The sequence below is a fragment of the Rattus norvegicus genome, chromosome 14, assembly GCF_036323735.1.
Source record: "Rattus norvegicus strain BN/NHsdMcwi chromosome 14, GRCr8, whole genome shotgun sequence".
Classification (NCBI taxonomy): domain Eukaryota; kingdom Metazoa; phylum Chordata; class Mammalia; order Rodentia; family Muridae; genus Rattus; species Rattus norvegicus.
This window is the reverse complement of record NC_086032.1, coordinates 71,999,669-72,021,906: the sequence shown is the minus strand read 5'-3', so window position 1 is coordinate 72,021,906 and position 22,238 is coordinate 71,999,669. Positions and strand designations below refer to the sequence as shown.

The 22,238-nt window shown below is 37.9% G+C and overlaps 1 protein-coding gene across 18 annotated transcripts in view; it reads left to right on the top strand.

Annotated features, from left to right (window-relative positions):
• Cpeb2 (cytoplasmic polyadenylation element binding protein 2) overlaps positions 1 to 21,949 on the top strand; it is a 56,055-nt gene extending 34,106 nt beyond the window's left edge. For 6 of the 18 annotated variants that reach the window (XM_039092807.2, XM_039092799.2, XM_039092806.2 and 3 more), the window contains 7 exons: positions 2,348 to 2,371; positions 10,676 to 10,846; positions 11,811 to 11,900; positions 14,000 to 14,118; positions 14,260 to 14,374; positions 16,250 to 16,431; positions 17,946 to 21,949. In XM_039092807.2, coding sequence (XP_038948735.1) covers positions 2,348 to 2,371; positions 10,676 to 10,846; positions 11,811 to 11,900; positions 14,000 to 14,118; positions 14,260 to 14,374; positions 16,250 to 16,431; positions 17,946 to 18,173 — 929 coding nt within the window. In that variant the 3' untranslated portion in view covers positions 18,174 to 21,949. Of the gene's footprint in view, positions 1 to 235; positions 278 to 2,347; positions 2,372 to 10,675; positions 10,847 to 11,810; positions 11,901 to 13,999; positions 14,119 to 14,259; positions 14,375 to 16,249; positions 16,432 to 17,945 lie in introns of all 18 variants that reach the window. The other 12 variants (XM_039092804.2, XM_039092797.2, XM_039092803.2 and 9 more) reach the window with 4 other exon arrangements.
• The last annotated feature ends 289 nt before the right edge of the window (positions 21,950 to 22,238 follow it).

Below are 22,238 nucleotides of genomic sequence, written 5' to 3'. Positions count from 1 at the left end.
AATAGGTATTAGACTCATCATTTGTAGTGCAGTGGTGCCAAAATGATGATTTCTATGACAGGGTAGGACATGTTTCCCATAGTTTAGCTTCATTTGTAGACAAGTCTGTTTTACTTATTAACCCCCCCACCCCCCCCCCTAGCATGCTTTCATGAGTCGGGTGTGGCTGTGTCTGTACCATATGCCCCTGTGGAAGTCAGAGAGCGGCTGTCAGGAGTCTGTTCTCTCGTTCCAGGTTGGGTTCCTGGGGCTGAACTCAAGTCCTGTGGCTTGCATGGCAAGTACTTTTACCCACTGAATATCATAGTGGCCACATTTCTAGTTTCGATAATGTAGAAGCTTTGAATCTGAAATTTGTCCAAAAAATAAGTAGAATGTCTCTTAACAGGTTTCTGAAATTCTTCTAGCATGAGATAGTTAAGAGAATTTCCTAAACAATTATGTCAACACTAGGGATGGCACTAGACTTGCGATGATGTGCATATTTACCCATGTGTTCACCATTTTGGTACTGAGTAGTCCCATCTACCGTATAACAGTTAAGAACAGCAGCAGGACTGGTGGTGTGTATTAGGTCAGGAATTAGTCTCCACATTCTAACCTCGTCACAATTGATGTTTGGATTTCAAATTTGTTAAAGATAGTTTTCATTTGTTTTATCAATCTTTGATCTCTTGAACCATGGTTGAAATTTTAATTTTAATTTAATTTAATTTTAATTTAAGTTTAATTTGAATATTATTGGGATACCTCTAGGAAAAGCAAGAGACTTAACTCCTGAGGTGTTGCCATGCAGTGGGACCTGTTAACTACTTGAAGATTTATTGTACCTGTTAAGACTTAAGGGAATTTCATTAAATAGCTCTGTTTAAGTTAATTTCATCAATCTGATTTGATCTTCTACAATTAGTTTCCCCTTGAGGTGAAACTATTTTTAAAGTCTCTTTAAGTCTTAGACGAATTAAACAGAATTCTAAAAGCAACACTAACACGTGTCAAGTAAGGTGTAAATAGACTGTGCATCTGTTGGCGCCCAAGAGCAGACTGAGCGTGTACTGTAGTGACAGGGATGGTGCTAGTTGGTAGCTGCTTAAAAGACTGATGGACTTATGCTTACCCACTTATTTCTGGGAAGTTGAAATGACTGAGACATGACATGTTTTTTCTTCCCAACTCATTATTATAGGAAAATTAATGTCATATTAGCATAGAGTAGCATTTCTTAAGAGAACAGCCTTACTGTACATTTCAAGATATATTACATAGCCTTACATAATGCAAAACATACTTCGTATGTGAAATATATCATTTGACCTTTTAAGTTTTTTATACTTTACAGAGAGGACATTTCTAATACAAATTTGAATTGAGATTTATTCAACATTGAATGTTTCTTGCTTCCCCAATGTAAACATGAATTAAGACCTTAGTCTTCTAGCATTTGCTTTTTGTTTATTGCTTGTGTCATAAAAATTATCAGGCTAAAACACTCATTTAGTGTGCTGATTGAAGGAGAGATTTCTCAACACTGCTTACTTTCTGTGAAGACTTCACATTCATACATTATCCTCAGGAATGGTGTAAACTGCCAGCTCCTTTCTAGCTTATCTTGCTAGCATTTATCATTCGTGAGAGTAGTCATTTTAATTTGTGCTAGAATGCCTCTTACCTAAAGGCAGACACATAGTCAGCAGCTCTTATATGTCAGAAGACTGGAAAGTGTCATTTATGTCATTTGCTGCAGTCACTGACTGTTTCCCTAAGTGGCTTTGAACTCAGCTTTGAATACAGGATTTAGTTTTACAACTCAGTAACAGTGAACTTTCTTGACCATTTACATTTTCTAGTACTACCTTGTCAGCTCTGTCTGCAACATAGATTAATTATTCTACATAGCTAGCAAACAATATATACCATACTATTTTATCAAAAGAAGAAAAACAGGAATTTAGTTCTAATTAGTTTCATTGATTGAGAAAACTATTTTGGGAACCATTTAACTGTAAATTGTTAAGTGTTTCTATCATGATTAGGTGAAACTAGTATCTGTGAGTTTTATATAGCTGTTTCTGTCTGATTTTACAGCTTTAGACTCAGATGGCATATGTATAAAATATTTTTAAAGAATATATCTGACATATATCACGTGTATATCTGTATATATGTGTATATATATATAAGTGCTTTGTAAATGGTAAAATAAGCCAAGTTTAAGTGCTGACATTATCATCGGTCTTAGAGTAACATTTTCTAAATGCCCACATAGCTTTTCATATCGCGGATATTTGTGTGTGTGGGCTTATTTTTAGTTCTAACATTTTACAATTTGTCCTTTGTTTACATGCAGCAAGGAGTTATGGGCGAAGACGAGGTAATTCCTTTCTGTTTGCTATAGTTCATCTGTTTCTAATTGGGCTGTGTTGATCAATGTCATAATTACTGATCTCAGAAATTTTTCATACAATGTCTGAAAACTCAAAGAAGAATCACATGTTGATGTGAGCACTTACCAACTTTTCAAATTTTAACTCTTAACCTATAAGGGTGTATTTTCATACTAATAGTTATTAAATAAAATCTGTCCTTCTTAAACTGTCCGAATTTTTAACTCTTATTAAAAATTATGTCTCTATCTTCTAAAATAAGGCTATTGCATATATCCTTAAATAAGTTGTTAGTATTAACAAGAGTGACATGTGATGTGATTTTCTACTCAATAACCAATTGTCTTATCAACGACCCCGGTTTCTGTCTGACTCGGTTGGAAGTGACACCTGTGTAAGTAGATTACTGTTGTCATTGACAGACATGTTCTGTCATTGAATCTGTGATGCTGAGATTCCGTTCAGCCCCTTTCTCTACTCCTACCTATGTCCCTTTCCCTTCCCACCTCCTCCTTACAACAGGAATTTCTTGAGCGTGCTTACTAGGACCAAGGGACCAGGCTTTGTGGTATGGGGCTACTGCTGAACAAGCACCACAGAAGAGCAGGGGCACCTTCTGTCGCTGAACCTCTCCTCTGCCTTTACCATGTGTAGACGTGAAAGGAAGGGAAGGGAACATGGAAGAAGCAAACCCACTTGAGTGGAACAGTGAGCCCGACCTCAAGTGTTCGCTCTTCCCCCTGAATCTCCCTGAAGCCATGGAAGAGAGACAGTAATGCCTGTGCCCTTGGCTGTACCTGACACACATGTGGTTGTATCCCTCTGTTGATAATGCCTTCTCCAACACAGGCGAAGCCAGTTATGAGCACTGACAGCCTGTGCTTGGTATTTCATGTTCTTAAGTGGTAGCTCCCATTTCATATATCAGTTTAACTTCATTGCTGAATCTTGGCTCTGCAGATACTTGACTGAATCTTTGGGTCCTTTAAGTTTCTAAAAACCTGGAAGAGTAAGGCTGAGTAATTTTCTAAAGGATACTGTTAGTGAGCTGGATCAGAGGGGAGGTTGCTCTGTTTTCAGATCTGTGTTCCAGATAACTCGACAGTAAAGTGTGGAACTTTGATTCTCTTGAAAATATTTACCAATCTGATTTTTTCAGGTGATTTAAAAATAATAGAGCAGAATTCTTTTCATGTCAGACACTGTTTATGTTTTATTTCTAGTTTCTTGTGTTAAGTCAATTGAGCATATTCTGATATAAAGACTGTGCTAAATTTTTAAGAGCAAGGTATCAGACTCAGTGGTTTTCTTATTATAGCTCAGCTCAGTAACTGCAGACGATGATACAGGAAGAAAAACAGACATTTAATTCCTTGCTGCTCAGATAGGGACTTGCTATCTTCCTAGCTATGTCTCCCCTTGGGAGCTGTAAAGAGAGGTGCTCCACTTCAGAGCTACCTCAGCACTAGGTATAAGCCTCCATATTCTCTTGTCCTGAGCTGGGAGCTTCTTCATGACAGCTGGGAGCTGTGGCCTCTTTTTCCTCAGGTTTGTACACCATGGCTATCATAGAGTTGTAGTCCTCTAGAGTTATATATAAATCCATGCTGCACTTCCAGTTTGGATGGTCAGATGAGAGGTTTACCATTGAAACTAGCTGCTATGAGATTTCATTTGAATTTGGAAGTGCCTTGGCTTGGTAAGTAAAAGAAATATTTTATTAAAAAAAAAGAAAGAAAGAAAGAAAGAAAAGCCCTGCACACCAGGAAAACAGTTCAAAAGGAATAGAGACGGTGGCCCAGCTATCTTTCTGCTGTCTCTCCATTTTCCCTTCACACTGACATATTAGCAGTCTCCAACCCTTCTAGCCTCCAGGAGTTCCCTAATATGAACCTGTGCTCCAGGTTTGATAGGTTAGTGAAATGATGTGTGTCCCTTTGGTCATTCCTTTTTGTTAGAATATATACAGCTGCTCATGGGGGATGTGTCAAAGTCGAGCTGGCGTTACTGGTGCTGCTCTGATGCCGTGGAGGTGGGGCAGCAGCAAGTGTCAGAAGGCAGCCTGACTCCCTTGACCAGTGGGTTTTAGAAGTGTCTTCTTCCTTCCCACCTTTGCCTGACCTTTCTGCAGCAATGAGCAGCACCTTCTGTTTTAAAGGCTTCTTACTTGGCTGTAGTTAAACCAAAGAACTGCCAAAATAAATGTCTTTGTTATATTTTCAGTTCCTTAATAATGTCAACAAGAACTTTAACTCAAGCTGGTTCTAGGTATTGATTTATGAAATATACTTTAGGGATGATCAAAGTGTAATTATAGAAAAGTAATGAGCAAAACCAGAGGTATCTATCTATCTGTGAATGTCAGGAGCCTGGGGCCCCGGAAGTTGTGCAGTGCTAGGAGAGGAGGGCACGTTGCCCCTCCTCACATGGGGAAAACGGCCTTTCCCTTGTAGTTGCTGTGTTGCTTAGTGTTTCTTCCATCCTGTTCTGAGGATGAACATCCTGCTCTGGGTTGGAAAAGGGTCAGGATTGTACTAGTAGGTCTATAGACTTATTTAAGCCCTGCCACTCAGAATGTTCTATTTCTATGTCACAATCTGTCCTTCTGATAGAGGAGTGAACAGCTATTTTCTAGAAAACATAAAAATGCTATAGGAATATTTGAGTAATAGAAATAAAGAACTTATTTTAATTAATGTACTAAGGAAGCATTGGGGTTGGGGGGGGCAGTTAATCCAAAAGTTGGTATATTGCCACTATATACAAAGAATTAGCAGCAGTTTAATATAGAATATATTATTTATTTCCAGGATTTTCTAATAATCTCGTGGAGTGTATTGATGTTATACCTTCCACATCTTTGATAATTGTAATAGTCATCTGAGAAAGGACAAAATCCCTGAAGCATGACAAAATCCATCAGTGTAGTAGCTCTACATAGGGAGCTGGCCATGGCCTCTGGGCACAGTCTGCTGAGTCGAGCAGTGTCGGCTTTGGGAGCTGCACTAGCATTATCTACTGTTTGTTTGTTCCCACTTGGTCACCTTGGAGCCACATACTAGTAGAGTTGAGTAGTTATAGCACAGAATGTACTGCTTGTAAACTTAATTTACAGCCCCAAAGAGGCTGTTACACAAACCATACCCTGCCATATGAATTTTAAAGAAAATAAAATTGCAATAAATTTAATTTTAAGGGAAATATACCTGGTAATTAAGTTTTCAAAGACCTAAACTGCTAGCCTAGAATTCATTTCCTTAGCTCTTTGTCTTGTAAGAAAAGGGGAAAATTATTACTGGGGCAAACTACCTTCAAAGAATTGTACATTAAGTAGCAGCTCTTTCCCTTTGGAGGAACGTACCAGGTAAGCGACTGCTTGTTCTAACTGGTGGTACTGAAGAGAAGCCGATCCCGAACCGACCGCTACTGCCATGATGATCAAACAATAAATCCCTGCATCTTCACACTGGAGGCCGTTTACAGCTTTCCTCCTAGAAAATAGGAAGAATATTCAGATTCCCTCTAACTTTAAACATGTGCTTTCATATTTTAAAACTTTTACAATAATATTCTATAAGTAAAATATGGAATAATTCATAAAAATTGAAGAATCCTGCTTAGAATCAATGTATAAAATGATTAACTTATGCAAACGTTTTTCTTCCCATACTCCCACATTGTCATGTTGAGAAATGTTTGTTCTGAAGTTCCAGAATAAGTTCAAACTCTGAAAACTCAAGTGCAACAGTGTCTGAGTATGTCAGCAAAGCATCCGCATCGGCTTCTCCAACATGCACACATATGTACTGCACACACACTGTCCACACAGGTCCATAAGATGGGGCAGGGCAGGAACCGAGCTCAGATCCCGTGCTGCCGTGGTGTTACATGTACAGCAACAGCGGCAGCGACAAAATCCACTCAGCTTGAAATGTGTAAGCTGAATTACAGTTGTTGCAAGGAGGCTTAAGAGTTGCCTACTGAAAGTATCCAAATTACCGATTATAGATTCTATCAGTTATTTTTATTGACGATTGCCAGAAGAAACCATAATACAACATCATTAGGCATCCAGCTTGATTTCCCTAATGACTAAAATGATGAACTTAGAGTATCTTTGTATATACTTATTTTTTAATCAACTGACCTCTATATTCTGTACTTCCTCTTTCAAATGAGTATTAAAATGTATTGGAGTTTTTTTGGTTTGGTTTGGTTTGGTTTGGTTTGGTTTTTACTTTTTGAAACACACCGTTGACTGTTTCCTAGAGCTGAAGGTTGTGATGTGTGGCTGCTGTGGGAAGCGTTCTTAGCATTGCGTTGCATCCTCTGTGCGGCTGAGCTGTGGTTAGTGGGTCATACACTCTGGGTCTGGTTATAGCAAGCATAGTACTCAGTTACGGATTGACGCTAGTATTGTCACAGTGCCTTTGTTGTAAGTATACACATCATGTAGTTCACAAAGAGCTTAAGTTGCTTTAGGTTAACTCTTATTCCTCTTTAGATTTTAAGTATTCGATATCTTCTATCAAAATAAAAGTCATTTAGACTTTTGTTTATTGTATTTGTCTGTTAAGTTCACATAAAAATACTTGAAACTATGTGCAAAATATTAGCACTATTAGTATATCTAAATTCAGTCCAGTATTTAGAATAATCATTTTAATTCCCCTAAATCTAAACAATTGCTTCCCTACTCATCTCACTCTCTTTAAAATATAGATTTATTCAATTAAATAAGGTAAGTTGGGCAATTAATGCACAATTAATATTAATTTTAATAGATATTGATAGTGTTGCTTTTATCAAAGGAAGGAAGGGGAAAGAATGAATGATGGGAGGAAGGGAGGGAGGGAGGGAGGGAGGGAGGGAGGGAGGGAGGGAGAACCAGTTGAGTAACCCTAATCTGAAAATCCAAATTTAAAAACCATAGCAAAATAAGAACCATCCCTGGCCCAAGTGTTTTAGAGACAGGATATTTGACCTAAACATTTAAAGTTGGAGATTTTTTTCTATTAATCTCAAAGAAAATATAAACATGTATTTCTCATTGACCCTTATTTCTGATAACAAAGGAATTTAAATTGTTACTCAGAAAGGGTGTCTTTCAGAACAATTGAAATTTGATTTCAAATGATATTATCTGAATAACTCCTGTTTCCTGTAGGATCTTTTTTCTGTTGTAGCCTATAAATTTTACACACTTATATCCAACATATATATGTATCCACACATACATATTATGTATGTATATATGTGTAAATGTATATATGGAAGTATATGTATGTATATACACAGCAATGAATACAGTTCTCATCTAGAAAGGAAGAAGAGATTGTTTATTTGGGAATCAAATATGAATGGCAATGGCCAAAGAACAGTGCTTCAGATTTCTTTACTGGTGGGTTCCAGTGTGGAAGACTTTATGTGGCTTTCATAGTCACAGAACTAAAGAAAGTCAAGTAAACTGCTAGTAGTAATCAGCTAGGGTACCATGCAGGGGTTCAGGAGTGTAGGTTTGTTTTCTTTGCAGATTAAAGAATTAAAAGACAAGAAAAATTTGAAAGTCAAGCAAAACCAAATTTTACTCAAAGAGGACAATTTCATTAGAGTTTAAAAGAGAACCCTCAGAGAAGCCAAGCCTTAATTTCAGCAGCTGCCTAGAGGAAGAGAAGTAGATGAGAGGAGAGAACCTCTAGTTAACGCAGCATAACATCAAGTACAACGTAGATAAGCACGTGGTGGGGAAAGATGATTTAGAGGAAGAGTAAGGAAGCCTGAAGTACCAGAAAATGCGTACTGAGGGTCTGGTGAGCATTGGAAAAGGAAGGAAAAGGAAGTAGTTACACCTTTCTGAGACCAGTACATAGACCCAGCCAAACATGACGACATCCCATAAAGACTGTGCAGGAGGGCAAGGTTTCTGGGAAGGAGAAGTATATCATCTCATTAAAGGAGATGTCTTTATGGATTTAATGGATTGTAGTACTCCTGAGGGTGGACTTCAGCTAGGTGATTGACAACTAGGTTAACTTGGTTATGTTTTGGGTAGCTTAGAGAGTTCGCTATCCACACAAATCAGATTCCATCTGCTTGACCAAAAGAAACCAGTTTTCCACAATAGACTGGTTCTGTTGCTGTGTTGACAGGCATGTTACAGCAAAACGAGAGGTGTCTGCTGTAGTTCTCAGATGCTGTCTGACGGATAGTATTAGCTTAGGGCTCATGGAGGCTATTCCAACTTTCCGCTCTCATTCAGTCAGCTTTGTAGAATCTTTAGCATAGCATGGCGTTTTCCCTGGGGACTCCATTTTAGACTGGCTTGCTCATTGCCACAGGTGTGTAGCACATCTTTCCTTCCCCAGCCAGGTCTACACAGAACACCATGTTCCGAATTTCCTTTATTTATATTACATCACCATGGGTCACATATTTCAAAATAGTAGCATGTTAATATTTAAGTAGTTCTAGCTTATGGTGCATGTTATATAGAATGTATGCTTGTCTCTTTGTCCTAAAAATATATCCTTCATTTAATCTCCAAAGAACAGCTTGTCTGCATCGTTAACTTTGTTCCTTCTATAATACGTTTCTGAAGACTAGGCTTCCTCCGATCTGTATATTGTACTAAACATGCACAATACAGCATATCACTGCATGACACCCAAACACTTTGGTGAAAACTGCTGCCATCAAATACACAGATAATCTCAAACACAACGTTCATTTCTTGAAATTATCAGTTCATTTTCCCTGATTGTTTTTTCCTTCTTCCCTCCTAATCTTTCATGGATGTTTCTGTCCTGGTGCTGTTTTGCTTCCTCCCTCTCCTGTCTTCCCTTCCATGATGAAAGTCCCACGCTTTACATGCATGCAGAGGATCTGTCTTGCTCCTGGCTCTGGAATTTTCATCAGTTATAGCACACATTCTTTTCTTGGAAATCTGTTTTCCTGAAAAGATCACTTTTCTGTGCTCTGCTTCTACCTTTTCTTGGCATTTGTTTCTCAGCACCCAGTCAGCCCTTGAAGCTTTTGTGTAGTTTTAACGCATGCCCTTTTGTACCAGGGTTTGACATTTACGCCTTTATATTCAACCAACATGTGGATTTCTTTCTCTTTCCTCTCCACTGTTGCTTCTCTTTCTTTTCCCATACTCCATTTCCTTGAAGTTTGGATCCTCTCTTAATCTCAGCTGCTCGTTTGACTTCCTCCCTCATAGAAAGTTACATTTTTTCCTGGGGCTCCTGAACCCAGACAGTTGTTTGGGAGTGGTTGTCGTTTGCTTATTTATTTTGTTGTGTTGTCCACCCACCCCCCTACTAAGTAAAATACATTCTCTTCAGGGTAAATTCTTTTATCTTCAAAGGTCTTTTCTTTTATCCTGGCTCTGCATGTTGCAGTCAGGTGTTACCTAGTATCCCTACCAACAGTACCAGTCTATTGTGGAGATTCAGAACTTCCCTTGGTATTCAGTACACAATCGCTTTCCTCTACTCTACTTCAAGCATTTTGGGGCTTTCTTATAGGTATGTGTCATCCTTACATGTATAGCGCTTACCTTGTGTGTGTGTGTGAATTTCTTGAGGATAAAGGTACTATATTTTGCCAGATCATTTTATTTTGTGTGAGCATACAGGACATCTAACATCAGCATTTCTTCACAAGCTTGAACTAGATGTGCCCTGTGAAGAGGGCTCAGATAGGAACTAGAATCCTAAGACACTGTGCTATACTTGGACATAAGTCCCCTCTACACCGTCATGATTGTCACGGATGATAACTTACTTAAAGACTATAGACAAGTATAGCTTGCAGCTTACTGTAGCATCTTGCTTTCTTGGTGTTTTTGTTTTGTTTTGTTCACAGTGTCCTCTAATCTATTTGACTTACCGCTGTTTCCTTTCTACCACCAATTTCTAAAGATTCCTGCTGTGCATTCAGGCCTAAGTGCTTCCTGTACGTTAGCTTCCTGCTGCAATCCATAAAACTTTGAAATGGGCTGTAGATTGACTGTTTCTTGTGTGCTGTAGTTATTGTCATGTGACTCTTTTGTTACTGGGGATTGGGCTTGGGGCCTCATCTATGCTAGGCAAGCATCTGCTCCTGAACCACTTCTGCAGCTCAGCAACTTTATTTCTAAGTCATACTGAAGTCCCCTCTCTGAACTGTCTGTGTTTCCATTCATTTTTACGCCAGCGTCATCTTAGTGTCTAACCCTTTAAGCTTGACATCGCTATGTTTGTCTTGTTTTTTACCTTGAGAGTCAGTTTGTATTTGTTCTTATATTTTAGGTCGATCTTCCCTATTTCCAATAGATGATAGCTTGTTGGATGATGGTCACAGTGATCAAGTTGGTGTGTTAAATTCACCAACATGTTATTCAGCTCATCAAAATGGAGAACGAATAGAACGCTTCTCTCGAAAAGTTTTTGTTGGAGGGCTTCCTCCAGATATTGATGAAGGTAAGTTTACCTTCTTTAAAAACAGGCAAAAAAAAAAACAAAAAAAAAACCCCACCAGAGTAAAATACAGCTTTGAGCTGTTGAAATATGAAAATAATCGAACAAGTACTTTTAAGGTTTAGTAGTTTTATCATATATATAATGTCACTGTGAGTATTTTTATAACGGACACAATGTTCTAGTCATAGCAGTTTACTTAGATACAGAAACAGTACAAAATCCAATAAAGAAGTAGAAACAATATAAAATAGGAAATTAATATTATGCAAATGATAGTAAATATATAAAAATACAATAAAGAAAAGTAATTTAAGGTAAACGTTAAATATTTAAGCTATTTCTGTAGTGTTATGGAAAATCTACCCATTTGTTAGGAGCCTACAGAGAGGTCTTGCTAAATTTGGAGATAATTTTCAGTGTGGTTTATGCATCTGCAAATGTATTCTGCAAATTCTAACATATATTAGAGTAGATCATTGAAACTGACCATATGGTATTGAATGTCGGTGAAACCATCTGGCTTACGTTAACCTTGGTATACTTTACTGACAGTACAGCTAGTCTTGTTTTAGTATACCTTGCCTTATCCCAACAAAAAACATGCTTTTACTTGTGAACACCAATAGCTGTTTTAGTTAACTTGATAATAATGACTTGTTTCAATCTAATGCTAGTTATGATTGAATATACTAAAAGATATTAATATTCAAGTGAACTATGAAATATTAGGATTCACATTGACTACATTAGTCTAGTGTGCTGCTTCAAAATGAATTCATTTTGATTGAAATGGATAAATTTTATATAGTGTTTTAATAAGAGCATTTGATATATTTCCTGTTGACATTATCCTTAAGCTATTAGACACTTTAGTTGTTAAAGTTTCTAAGTACTAAGAAGTATGGAATTTCTTGGGATGAATCATTGGAACTAATGTGTGGTGCACATTCTGTCCTCTCCTAAGATGAGATCACTGCCAGCTTCCGGAGATTTGGACCTTTGGTAGTAGATTGGCCCCATAAAGCAGAAAGCAAGTCCTATTTCCCACCAAAAGGTAAGAAGTGCATTATTAATATTTTCTAGGTTGACTGAGAGCAAAAGGAATAGTATTAATAATTTGGGGCTTACTTTTAGAACTGATTGTAAGGACTTGAATATAAATGCTGTGACTTTTGAACCTGGAAGATGGATTATGCAGTAAAGGCTCTTGCCACACAAACCTGAGTTCTGCCCCAGGGTGTGCATAAATATAGAGAGAGAACTGATTCCTCAAAGGTCTTCTCTGACATGCACATATACACAAGTAATGAAATGAACTTTTAAAAAGTTCATACTTTGTAGGGACTATTAGCCTGAGTTGAACAAGGCAGAGTGATTTTAAGAACTACTCCTGTTTTACTTGCAGCCATTTAAGAGTTAAGAAGATTGACAGTTTCCTCACAATTTTCTAATGATCTAATAAGTTTGAATGAATGTGTCTTTGAATATTTCTTTGCCTAAAACATTATTTTATAAGGAATGCAGATTCAAACTTACAGAAAAGTATTTTCAGTGCTGAGTCTAGATGCACATGAAATGACTCCCTTATATTTTATACAAATAAAACTACCGAAGTACTCTACATATTACCCAAGTGTTCAGATGGTAGCATGGCACCCATGGTAGCATGATTCACTGTCAAGTACTGTTTTTAAACTTCCCGCTTTACTGCCAGAACAGGTAGGAAAACCCTCCCAGGCAGGGCATGTGAAGGACTGCCTCAATGGGACTCCAGGCGCCCTGGAGATAGGCCCCTCCCTAATGAAATGAACAAGCTGCACAGGGAAGGAAAGCGGCAGATGAAGGCGCAGCCTACTGAAGGGGAGAGAAAGCTTCAAACTAGACATGTGACATGGGTTAATATCTAGAATATACAGAGAACTCAAAATAACAGACCAACAAGAAAGAAACCATGTGACCTAACCAAAAATGAACTTAGGAACTGAAGGCATAGATTTATTTCTACAAATAAAACTACAAAGGGCCAATAAATCACTTTAAAAGGATGTGACAGTTTAGTCATCAGAGAAATGCAAATTACAACTACTTTGAGATTCCATCTCACCCTAATAGAATGATTATCAAGAAAACCAAAGACAGCAAATGCTTGTGGGGATATGGGGAGGAAGATCTCTCTTCACCTATTCACTCACTGTTGGGGACCAGCAAAACCAGTGCAGCCATTAGGAGAGTCAGTGCAGTGACGTTGCCATTCCAGTTGGTTCCACCACCCTCTGGCGTGTACCCAGATCTCACCTCTCTAGCTGCTTCTGTTATTTCTCGTCCTCTTCCAAGCCCTATGGTCTGTCTGGTACTTCTCACTGGAGCAGATTCTTGTCATGAGCTTCTGGTGCCTCTGTCCTGGAATATTGCCTAATGCTTTTTGTTTTGTTCTATGTTTGTGTTTACTTATAATCATTTAATTATGATGATGGCTATATCTTTCCTAATAACAAAATATTAAAAACTTAAAATATAAAATTTAAGATATTTTAAAATTAAATAATACTAAAATATTAAACATCACAAAATTTAAAAATTTTACTTTTAAGTACTATTTTAGTATTTGGAATAGCGGTTGTTTATTATAGAATATTTATAGTCCTTTGAAACTTATTTATATCAAAATTAACTCCATAAAAAAACTTGTCATTGTTTTTAAGAATATGTATAGTTTTCCTACCAATTGTGAATGACTATAGTTTTAAACTTGCATAGTCTTATCTATGGATGTCTCTCTTGATGCAGATATGTTTAATGACTTTTTTAATGCAATCAAATACTTTATCAAATGATGCACTTTCGTACTGCATCAGAGCTATGAGGCTACATTGGCCTCATAGTCACCGTTGTATCATGGAACCAGAGGGATTGTTGTTTTTTTGGGCTGGACTGTGGTACGGTACACTCACTGACTGCCATAGGACCTTGTCAGGGCTGCTGTCAGTCTTTCTCCTTCTCTCTCTTTCCTCTCCCGTCCCCAAAGCCTGTGTATGTCCCATGGGATATTGTGTCCTCCTGTAGAAGATGATTCAAACCCATTTGATGGGCAGTATGTAAACTGAGGTAAAGTGACTTGTGGGGCATGCACATCATTTCTCATGGTTCTTCCAGGCTACGCCTTCCTCCTCTTTCAAGAGGAGAGCTCGGTTCAGGCACTCATTGACGCTTGCATTGAAGAAGATGGGAAGCTCTACCTGTGTGTCTCCAGCCCTACTATCAAAGACAAACCTGTAAGTAAACACCACCGGAGCCGTGCCCCATAAAGGCAGGTTTCCAAAACAGTATTTTAAGTTACTGTTTAAAAATTTAAGATTCCATTTTTAAAAATTAAACAGTAAAAGGAGTAAGATCAAATATAATTTTCTCTGTAGGTTCAAATCCGTCCTTGGAATTTAAGTGATAGTGATTTTGTCATGGATGGTTCTCAGCCTTTGGATCCCCGAAAAACAATTTTTGTTGGAGGTGTTCCTAGGCCATTAAGGGCTGGTAAGTAGGATCTCTAAATCAGAAATATTTGAATTCTCAGTTCTTGACTTTGGAATCTATGGAAGTATGTATTTTTCTGCATTTGAATTATTAACTTAATTAGTATTTTAGATGAATGAATTATAAAGGTCTGTTTCTCAGTAACCAGGAACCAAAGATTTGAAGGATATCCCGTAGGATATAATTACAGATGTGTAGATTTACTGTGTATATATTCTATATAGTATCATACCATCTGAAAGGCTAGTGATCTCTATCTCTGAAAGCAGCCTTTAAATCAGGGAGATAGGAATTAACCATTCACATACATAAATGCTTAAAGAACTTGATGGCTGATGCAAAGAATGATGATTGGGAATAGAAGTGTGTGTGTGTGTGTGTGTGTGTGTGTGTGTGTGTGTGTGTGTGTGTGTGTGTGTTTATATATGTTCATGTTTAGAATATGCTTTGATGTGGTATCTAGAAGATATCTGAGCTAAGGAAAAAAGATTGTCTAGAGTGTCGCAGTAGGACCATTATGAAGAGTGTGTTGCAGACAAATGTCTCAAAGCCTTCAAACATCGTGGTGACAGTCTTGAGTGCAGAGCAGAGTGCATTCATGGAAGGACTGTTTATAAAGCAGAGTGGCTGACCTGGAATTCACAGAACGATAAGAGAGATACAAAAATATATTAGAAAAATCAATAGAAGTTAGATCATGCAAGTCTAATAGACTAATTGATATTTGTCCCCAGAATAAGAGGAGTTTTTAAGCCAGAATCACACATATTTTTTGAAAGGTCACATGACCGGATTATTTTTGAGGGAAGCAGGCTTTTAGTAAGTATGGGAAGGGCTCTTGTGTGGCAGGAAGAACCAGGTGAACAGCAGATAATTGATGTTTGGGCAGAAAATAGAAGGCTGAACCCATCTTCGGTCTGATGCTACAGGGTGGCTGCTTACCTTGTAGGTAGCTGTGAGAAACAGCAAGGAAGGCAGGTTAAAAGGAGATGGGGTCTGGGTTCTCAATAGAAGTTCCTGGCGCCATTCAGAAATCTGAAGTTGAAATTTCAGTTAAACCGTGTGGTGTCTAGTATGATGTTTTAAAAAAATAATTATTTCTAATGGTTTGAAAATAAATGGGAAAGGAGGGATCAAAGACAAGCAGATAAGCTTGTTTCCATAAACCAAACGAAAAATGATACTAGCTTTTAACCAGAGTATGACTGATAGAAGTGAGCAGATTGGATTCTCACTGTATTCTGAAAAGCAGCTCTATGGCATTATCTGTATAGTGGAGATAAAATGATGAAGTCAGAAATCTTGACTAAGTAACCTGATCCTCTCTCTGTCTCTTTCACAATCGAGTCAACAAAAACTCATTGGAACATGTTTCATGAAATAGAGGAAGATAGTGTTATGAGTGGTCCTTTTCAGCCTGCTAAGTGTTATGAGATCACAAGAAGTTGTCTGGTAGACAGTTGCGTTTATGAGTGTGAAACTCAAACTCCACAAATTTGTACTTAATTCAGGAACTTAACCTGTGCGGGTAGAAAAGAATGTGAGAGAAAAGCTGCAGTGTAGAAAGGAGGGGGTAGGCAAAGCTGTGCCCTTCTAGAAAGAGAGTGAATGAGAGGTAGGTAGCCAAAGAGTTGGGCTTTAAAAAAGGTGGTGACACTGTTCTACTACGCCAGAGGATAGGACAGTGTGAGTGGTTTGGCGGTCCCTCGTTTTGTGTTTTTAAGGCTGAGAGTGTATCAGTGACAGAATGCCTGCTGGCCGGTCGTGTGCAGAGCTCTGGCTCTCGTACCAGCTGCTGTGCGTTAGCAGTCTCTTGTTTGCAGTCGTTGATTTACTGCCTTCTCACCTGCAATGTGAATGTCTTTTCTTTTGAAGTGGAACTTGCTATGATCATGGACCGGCTGTATGGTGGTGTGTGTTACGCAGGAATCGATACAGATCCAGAACTCAAATACCCGAAAGGTGCTGGGCGAGTGGCTTTCTCCAATCAGCAGAGCTACATTGCTGCCATCAGTGCTCGGTTTGTTCAGCTTCAGCATGGTGACATTGATAAACGCGTAAGTGACACACCAGAAGTCATCTGTGCTTAGTTATTACTTAGTAGGTGCTGGAGTTAATAATATGGCTCAAACACTTGTATTTCCCTCTGACTCCTAGGGTTATATCTGTAAAATATAAATTTCTTGGTGAACTTTAAGGCATTACATAAAAGTGTAGATATGATTCTAAAGCCATGTCAAAAATTTTTATCAGCCTGTAAGTCCCAACTACCTGTGGAGGCAATTTATATAAGCCTGTGCCCAAGACCAAGTGCTTGGGACCAACATGTCTGCCTTAATCTCAGGCAAACCTCTCTGTGTGCCAGTTTATACGTGGGGAGGAAGGCAGCTTAGTCTTTGGGTTAAGGACTTCAAGTGTCCACAGGTGCTTAGAGAAATTGGCCCATGGGAAGTGCTAGTTAAGAGCTAATTTTCATTTATAAAAACTAAAGTTCAGATACTGCATTCATTCCTGTAAGTCATTTAACCTAAAATTGAAAACATTAGTCCATTAGTAGCATAGATTGGGTCATCCGCAAAACACTGCGAAGTCTTGCGAACGAGAGCAGAAAGGCTGTCCTACTGAATAACTGAACACTGGTTACCACCTCAAACAAGAGAACAAGCTATTACGTACCTGTTTACGTACCTGTTTCACACTAAAATCTGTGAATTGTACATAATTATTCTAAAACACTGATGCCATCCAGTCAGCCAGGCACAACAGCCTAGGAGGTTCGTTTCCCACGGTGACCCCCAGTCCTGTGCTTACTTCTGTGTGGAATTTAACCCTCCCAACACCACCCACCAGTATCCTTCTCAGTTTGAAGATGTGGAGACAGGTCAAGAGTCTGTTGTCTGGAGCCCACTTAAATCAAACATGGTTTGCTGGATCAGTCCTTCCCAGTGAGGCTTTATTTCTTAAGAGTTTGTAAAGAAGTCTGGGCATTTCCGGAATCACATTAGCCACAGCTCTGACGTGTTTGCAGCAGGTGTTGCAAGCAAGGTACCGCTCTGGCCTGCGGTGAGAGGCTGCTGCGATCCTAGCCTGTTGGGTTTTACCACCTTACAGATGATCCTAGGATAAAGGAAAAATATGAGGAGATAATCATAACGGGCTGATAATCCCCTATGAGTTTTGTTCACAATTTGGAAATATTAATGCTAGCACGCAGGTGTTTCAAAGATGCTACAAAAGTGAGAGAATGTCGTACATCTTTAAAGTGGCTTTTCTCTTTGGAAAATAGAGTAAAATAGCACTTAGCCACCCCTGAAGGAAACATGTTGAAATAAATGAATTAGTGTTTAACCACTCAAGCTCACAGCCGGTTATAAATGTGAAACCTGATTCACAATGCCGTCAGCACAAAGGCAGACTGGCTGGCATTTAGCCTCGTTCTTGGGGAAGCTGTTTTCACATGACACTGCCTACTGTCTCTTGTTCTCTAGAACACTGTGAGCATTTAAAATCATTCCAAATATTTATTTCTGAAGCTGACTCGACAGGGGCTTTGTTTCTTGTCTGTTTCTAGGTGGAGGTGAAGCCATATGTGCTAGATGACCAGATGTGTGACGAGTGCCAGGGTGCGCGCTGCGGTGGGAAATTTGCCCCCTTTTTCTGTGCCAATGTCACCTGCCTGCAGTATTACTGTGAGTTTTGTTGGGCAAATATCCACTCTCGTGCGGGACGCGAGTTCCATAAGCCATTGGTGAAGGAAGGTGCTGATCGCCCGCGTCAGATCCACTTCCGCTGGAACTAAGTTTAGCAAACCGGCCTCCGTCTGACAAGGAAGGAAAGGGTGCATGTGGCTTACTGTGCTGCAGACACTGCGTGCAGGAGAAATAAGTGCATTCTTCTGCTTCTCACCCAGCTCCGAGACATGCATCGTTATCAGCAGCCAAAACACTACAAGCCTCTTGTTTTTCACCAAAACCCTACATCTCAGGCTTACTAATTTTTGTGATATTTTCATGTTAAAATAAAATGTTTTTTTGTATTTTCTCCAAGTTATTTTTATATGTAAAGTTAAAATTAGATATGAGAATGTTTTGCGTAGGGGCAACAGTCTGCTGCTATACAGTGGGTGAAGCGTGCACTTATTTCTTAACATGGGTTTTTAACTTCAAGATCTGCCCCAGTACTTTACCAAAGGTAGCAAAATAATAGTGAAGATGGAATATGTCTGCTACAAATGCTTATTTTTATTGTTGCTGTTTTCAGTGTGTACATAAACTAAAAATTAGGGTTGATTTTGTTGCTCTCCATTTTGACTTGCAAGAAATAATACCTCAAGATAATCTGATTTATTAGCTATTTTTAAACATTTTTAATCACAAGCTGTATTAGCTTTGCTGCTATATAGATGTTATGTGTAAATGTCACCTATTAATACGGGATTGAAAACGTTAGAGACACACTGCATTGCGGATGAAATGCAGGCAGCACAATATGGCCGATACTGCCATAGTTTAGAATGTGAAACAATGCATGTTTACTTACCTGTGTCCACCATATGCATGCACTCGGACATTAACTAATGAGGTGAGGTATTGCAGATGTTCAAAAAGCTCTCTTGAATTCTAGGTAGCATGAACAAATTAGAAAATTTGTTTCTTTACAAAAAAGCAAACTTGCATGCATTATTGTGACTTCAAGTTAAAAATGTTGTCCTACATGTGTACAATATGCAAATTAGTTTTAGATTAGAGAGTGCAGCCATTTTGTGATCTGGTCAGTAGTGGAATTCGATTTTATGCAGACTGGATGTAATATTTGTAATCCCTGTGCAATTTTGTGATGTGCGGTTCTAATTCATGTGCAGTGATATAGTATAGATAAAAGATTGAATAAAAGAAAAACACAGGAATTTTAAAGAAAGTTGATTTTAGCCCCTTTGATAGTTCATGGTTAAGACATCCTTTAAAAACCAAAGATGGCCAGCACACTGCTAACCAGTCACCGAATGTGAGACCCATGGAAAGCCCATACATAAAGAGAGGGTTTTATAGAAGAACACAGAACTTTAGTGAAGTCAAAATGGAGATGGGAAAATATAACAGATGGCTAGTTGCATAAAATTTACCTTTACGACAATGGTGAAATCTGGCTTAAATTTGCTTACATGTTTGACCTATGTACCTGGGGTCTTCTGTCTAAACTGGGGTCACTGTTGCATGGAGCACTGTTATTCTTAATGGTTAAGAATTGCTTTTTTAACTTTGATGAAGGAATTTCAGTAATGACTTTGCTTGCATTTTTTTCTTCTTTCTTTATTGAGGGAGTTGCGTGGAAAAATGCACGGTTCTGACCTAGAACATGGTTCGTTGTGGTGGCTTTCCTCTTTAGAGCATCCTAACAGCAGCTAGCCGCTGTGTTAATAATGTAGGAGTTACCCTGCAGTCTAAGCAAAGCACCCCACATGGTAAATGTTGTTTTTTGTTGTTGTTGTTGTTGTTTTTTATTTTTTTAATGCAGAACTAAGATTTTTGACTCTAAAGAGAGAAAATTGCAAGGGTATGGCCTGTGCAGCAAACCCTTGGGACAATCCTTCACATGAGCAAAGTGCTGATCTCAACATTGGTTGTCGATGGTATGCTTTTTTGTACTGTAAAAACGCGTGGTTCATGTCTAACTCTGCTGTTTTATTGTGGTTGTGGCTCAAGTTTTTAGTGTTTGACGTTGACGCTGTTTTCAGAGGAGCTCTTTACTAATTTATTTGTCCGTGTCCCAACCTGTTACTCCCCACGACCCTCCAGAGTTTCTGGAGCATTCTTTTCTACCCTCACCCTGCCAGACCTTGATCCATTTTGACATTTGTTATGCACTACTTTTATATCTCTGTGAGAGATTTTTCCAACAGTCAGCTATTTTATGGCACACTTTTTTTGACTGATGACATCTCCTTTGCTATACCTCAATTTTTGGAATTTAGAAAAGAAATCAGTAGTTTTGCAATGTTAATTATTTAGATATTTAATTTCGCAGATTTTTAACTTTATTTTCATAATTTCTGCTTAATGTTTAAAATTGAAGAGCCTTTTCATGTATTAAATAATGAACTCTAAAATAAATTATATGATAAAATAATTGGAGATGCCGAAAATCATTTTCCCTTCTTAAACAGAAGTAAATATTTGAAATGAAGGGAAATGCAAGAGAAACACCTTCTCCTACCAGGGTGAACGTGACGGAAATGCTGGTTTGTGTCACCTTCGTTCCTGTTAGGGCAAAGCTCATTGGTCTAATACTGTGTCCCTCCCTGCCTCTCCCCTACCTCTGATTTGTTTCGTTTTCTGTTTGTTTGGGGATTCCTTTTCCTTTTATGTACTACATTCTTATTTTCTAACTGTTAAACACTGTATTAGAGTTTTTTTAATTTACAGATCATATTTATTTTACTATTTTTGTAGAAAATTATTAATTTTGATTGTATTTTTGTATTTTCAAAGCTTTTTCATTTGTGTTCCCTAAATGTTCATATTGCTGCCCAAAAGTATGAATGACTGTGGAGGAAAAAGTACTTTAAAAATCCACACTTTTTGTTAAGAAGGAAACATTTAGCATTTATATATTTGTGTATGGAAAACACTTGATATTTTATCCCTGTTGCATCTGGCTGCACGAGCCTCTCCTCAAAGATGCCACAAAACTTGAATATAACACATTTTGGAAGGCTGACTAACCTCGATTCTGTGTTGTGATGTGCAATACTGTTTCTAATGTTTGTATAAAGATACAGTGTAAACCTTTTTAATGCAAATTTATTTTTTTCATTGCATATTTTGCAGACTTTATCCACAGTGTCATTTTTTACTGTCAGAAAAGATGCCCCTTTTGTCATTGCAACTATTTTTTAAACCCAGAAATCTTTGTACTGATGTAAATGATTGTAGTTATTTTGGATAGTGTTTTGCTAACAAAAGGAGAGACTTTTTTCATGCATATTTCTATTTTGTTTTTTTGGGTTTTATTTTATTTTAATAGTAGTAAAATACTTGGAATAATTTTTCATATTCTTGTCATTAATATTATTTTGTATTTTTATGTGAAAATATATAATTTTATGACACTAATTGCTAAAGTTTATTTTATGTTGAATTATTTTTGGAGCTGAAATCTTTGTAATATTAAAGCAACTAGTTTCTAATTCCCAGTTTCTGTATAGAATCGCACAAGTGGTTTATGGAGTGTTTGGATTGTAACTATAAATGGTTCTTTGATATGCAAATTAATATTTTCAGTTGATTTTATTTTATATTCCTAATGGGGTGTTAAAGCCGTTTTTTATTTTTTTCTAAATAAAAAGAGAACCCATGCTTTTATGGACACTAGGTAAAACGCCTTCAGCTTAAAATTTTTGTTAAATAATTTAGTTTATTTTATTGTTATCTTCCAGGTGTCTAAATCTCCAGTCTGTCTGTTGTACTGGTAATTTAACTCTGTAATGGAATAGTTTGCTGCCAACTATTTATATTAAGTCATTTTTAAATATTTGTAATATTGTTGACTGACTAATAAACTATTAAGTTATTGGCATAGCTGTGAATTCTTATTCTACAATTCACACCATTCACACTAGTGGGAGCAGTGGAAATTATAATTTACTCAGAGGCATCGATGTCTTAAGAAGCTCAAACCACTCCACAGTGTAGGGTGAGGGTGGGAGACACTCTAGGAACAAGCGCAGAATTCCTCAGTATTTCAGCTTGGGAACCCTTTGTATCATCCATGCTTGTACGCATGCCCCTTTCTGCACCTAGCTCTCACATGTTGCGGTACAATTAAAAAGGGTGCACGTCCCGGTTCCAGTGAATTCTCACTTTGC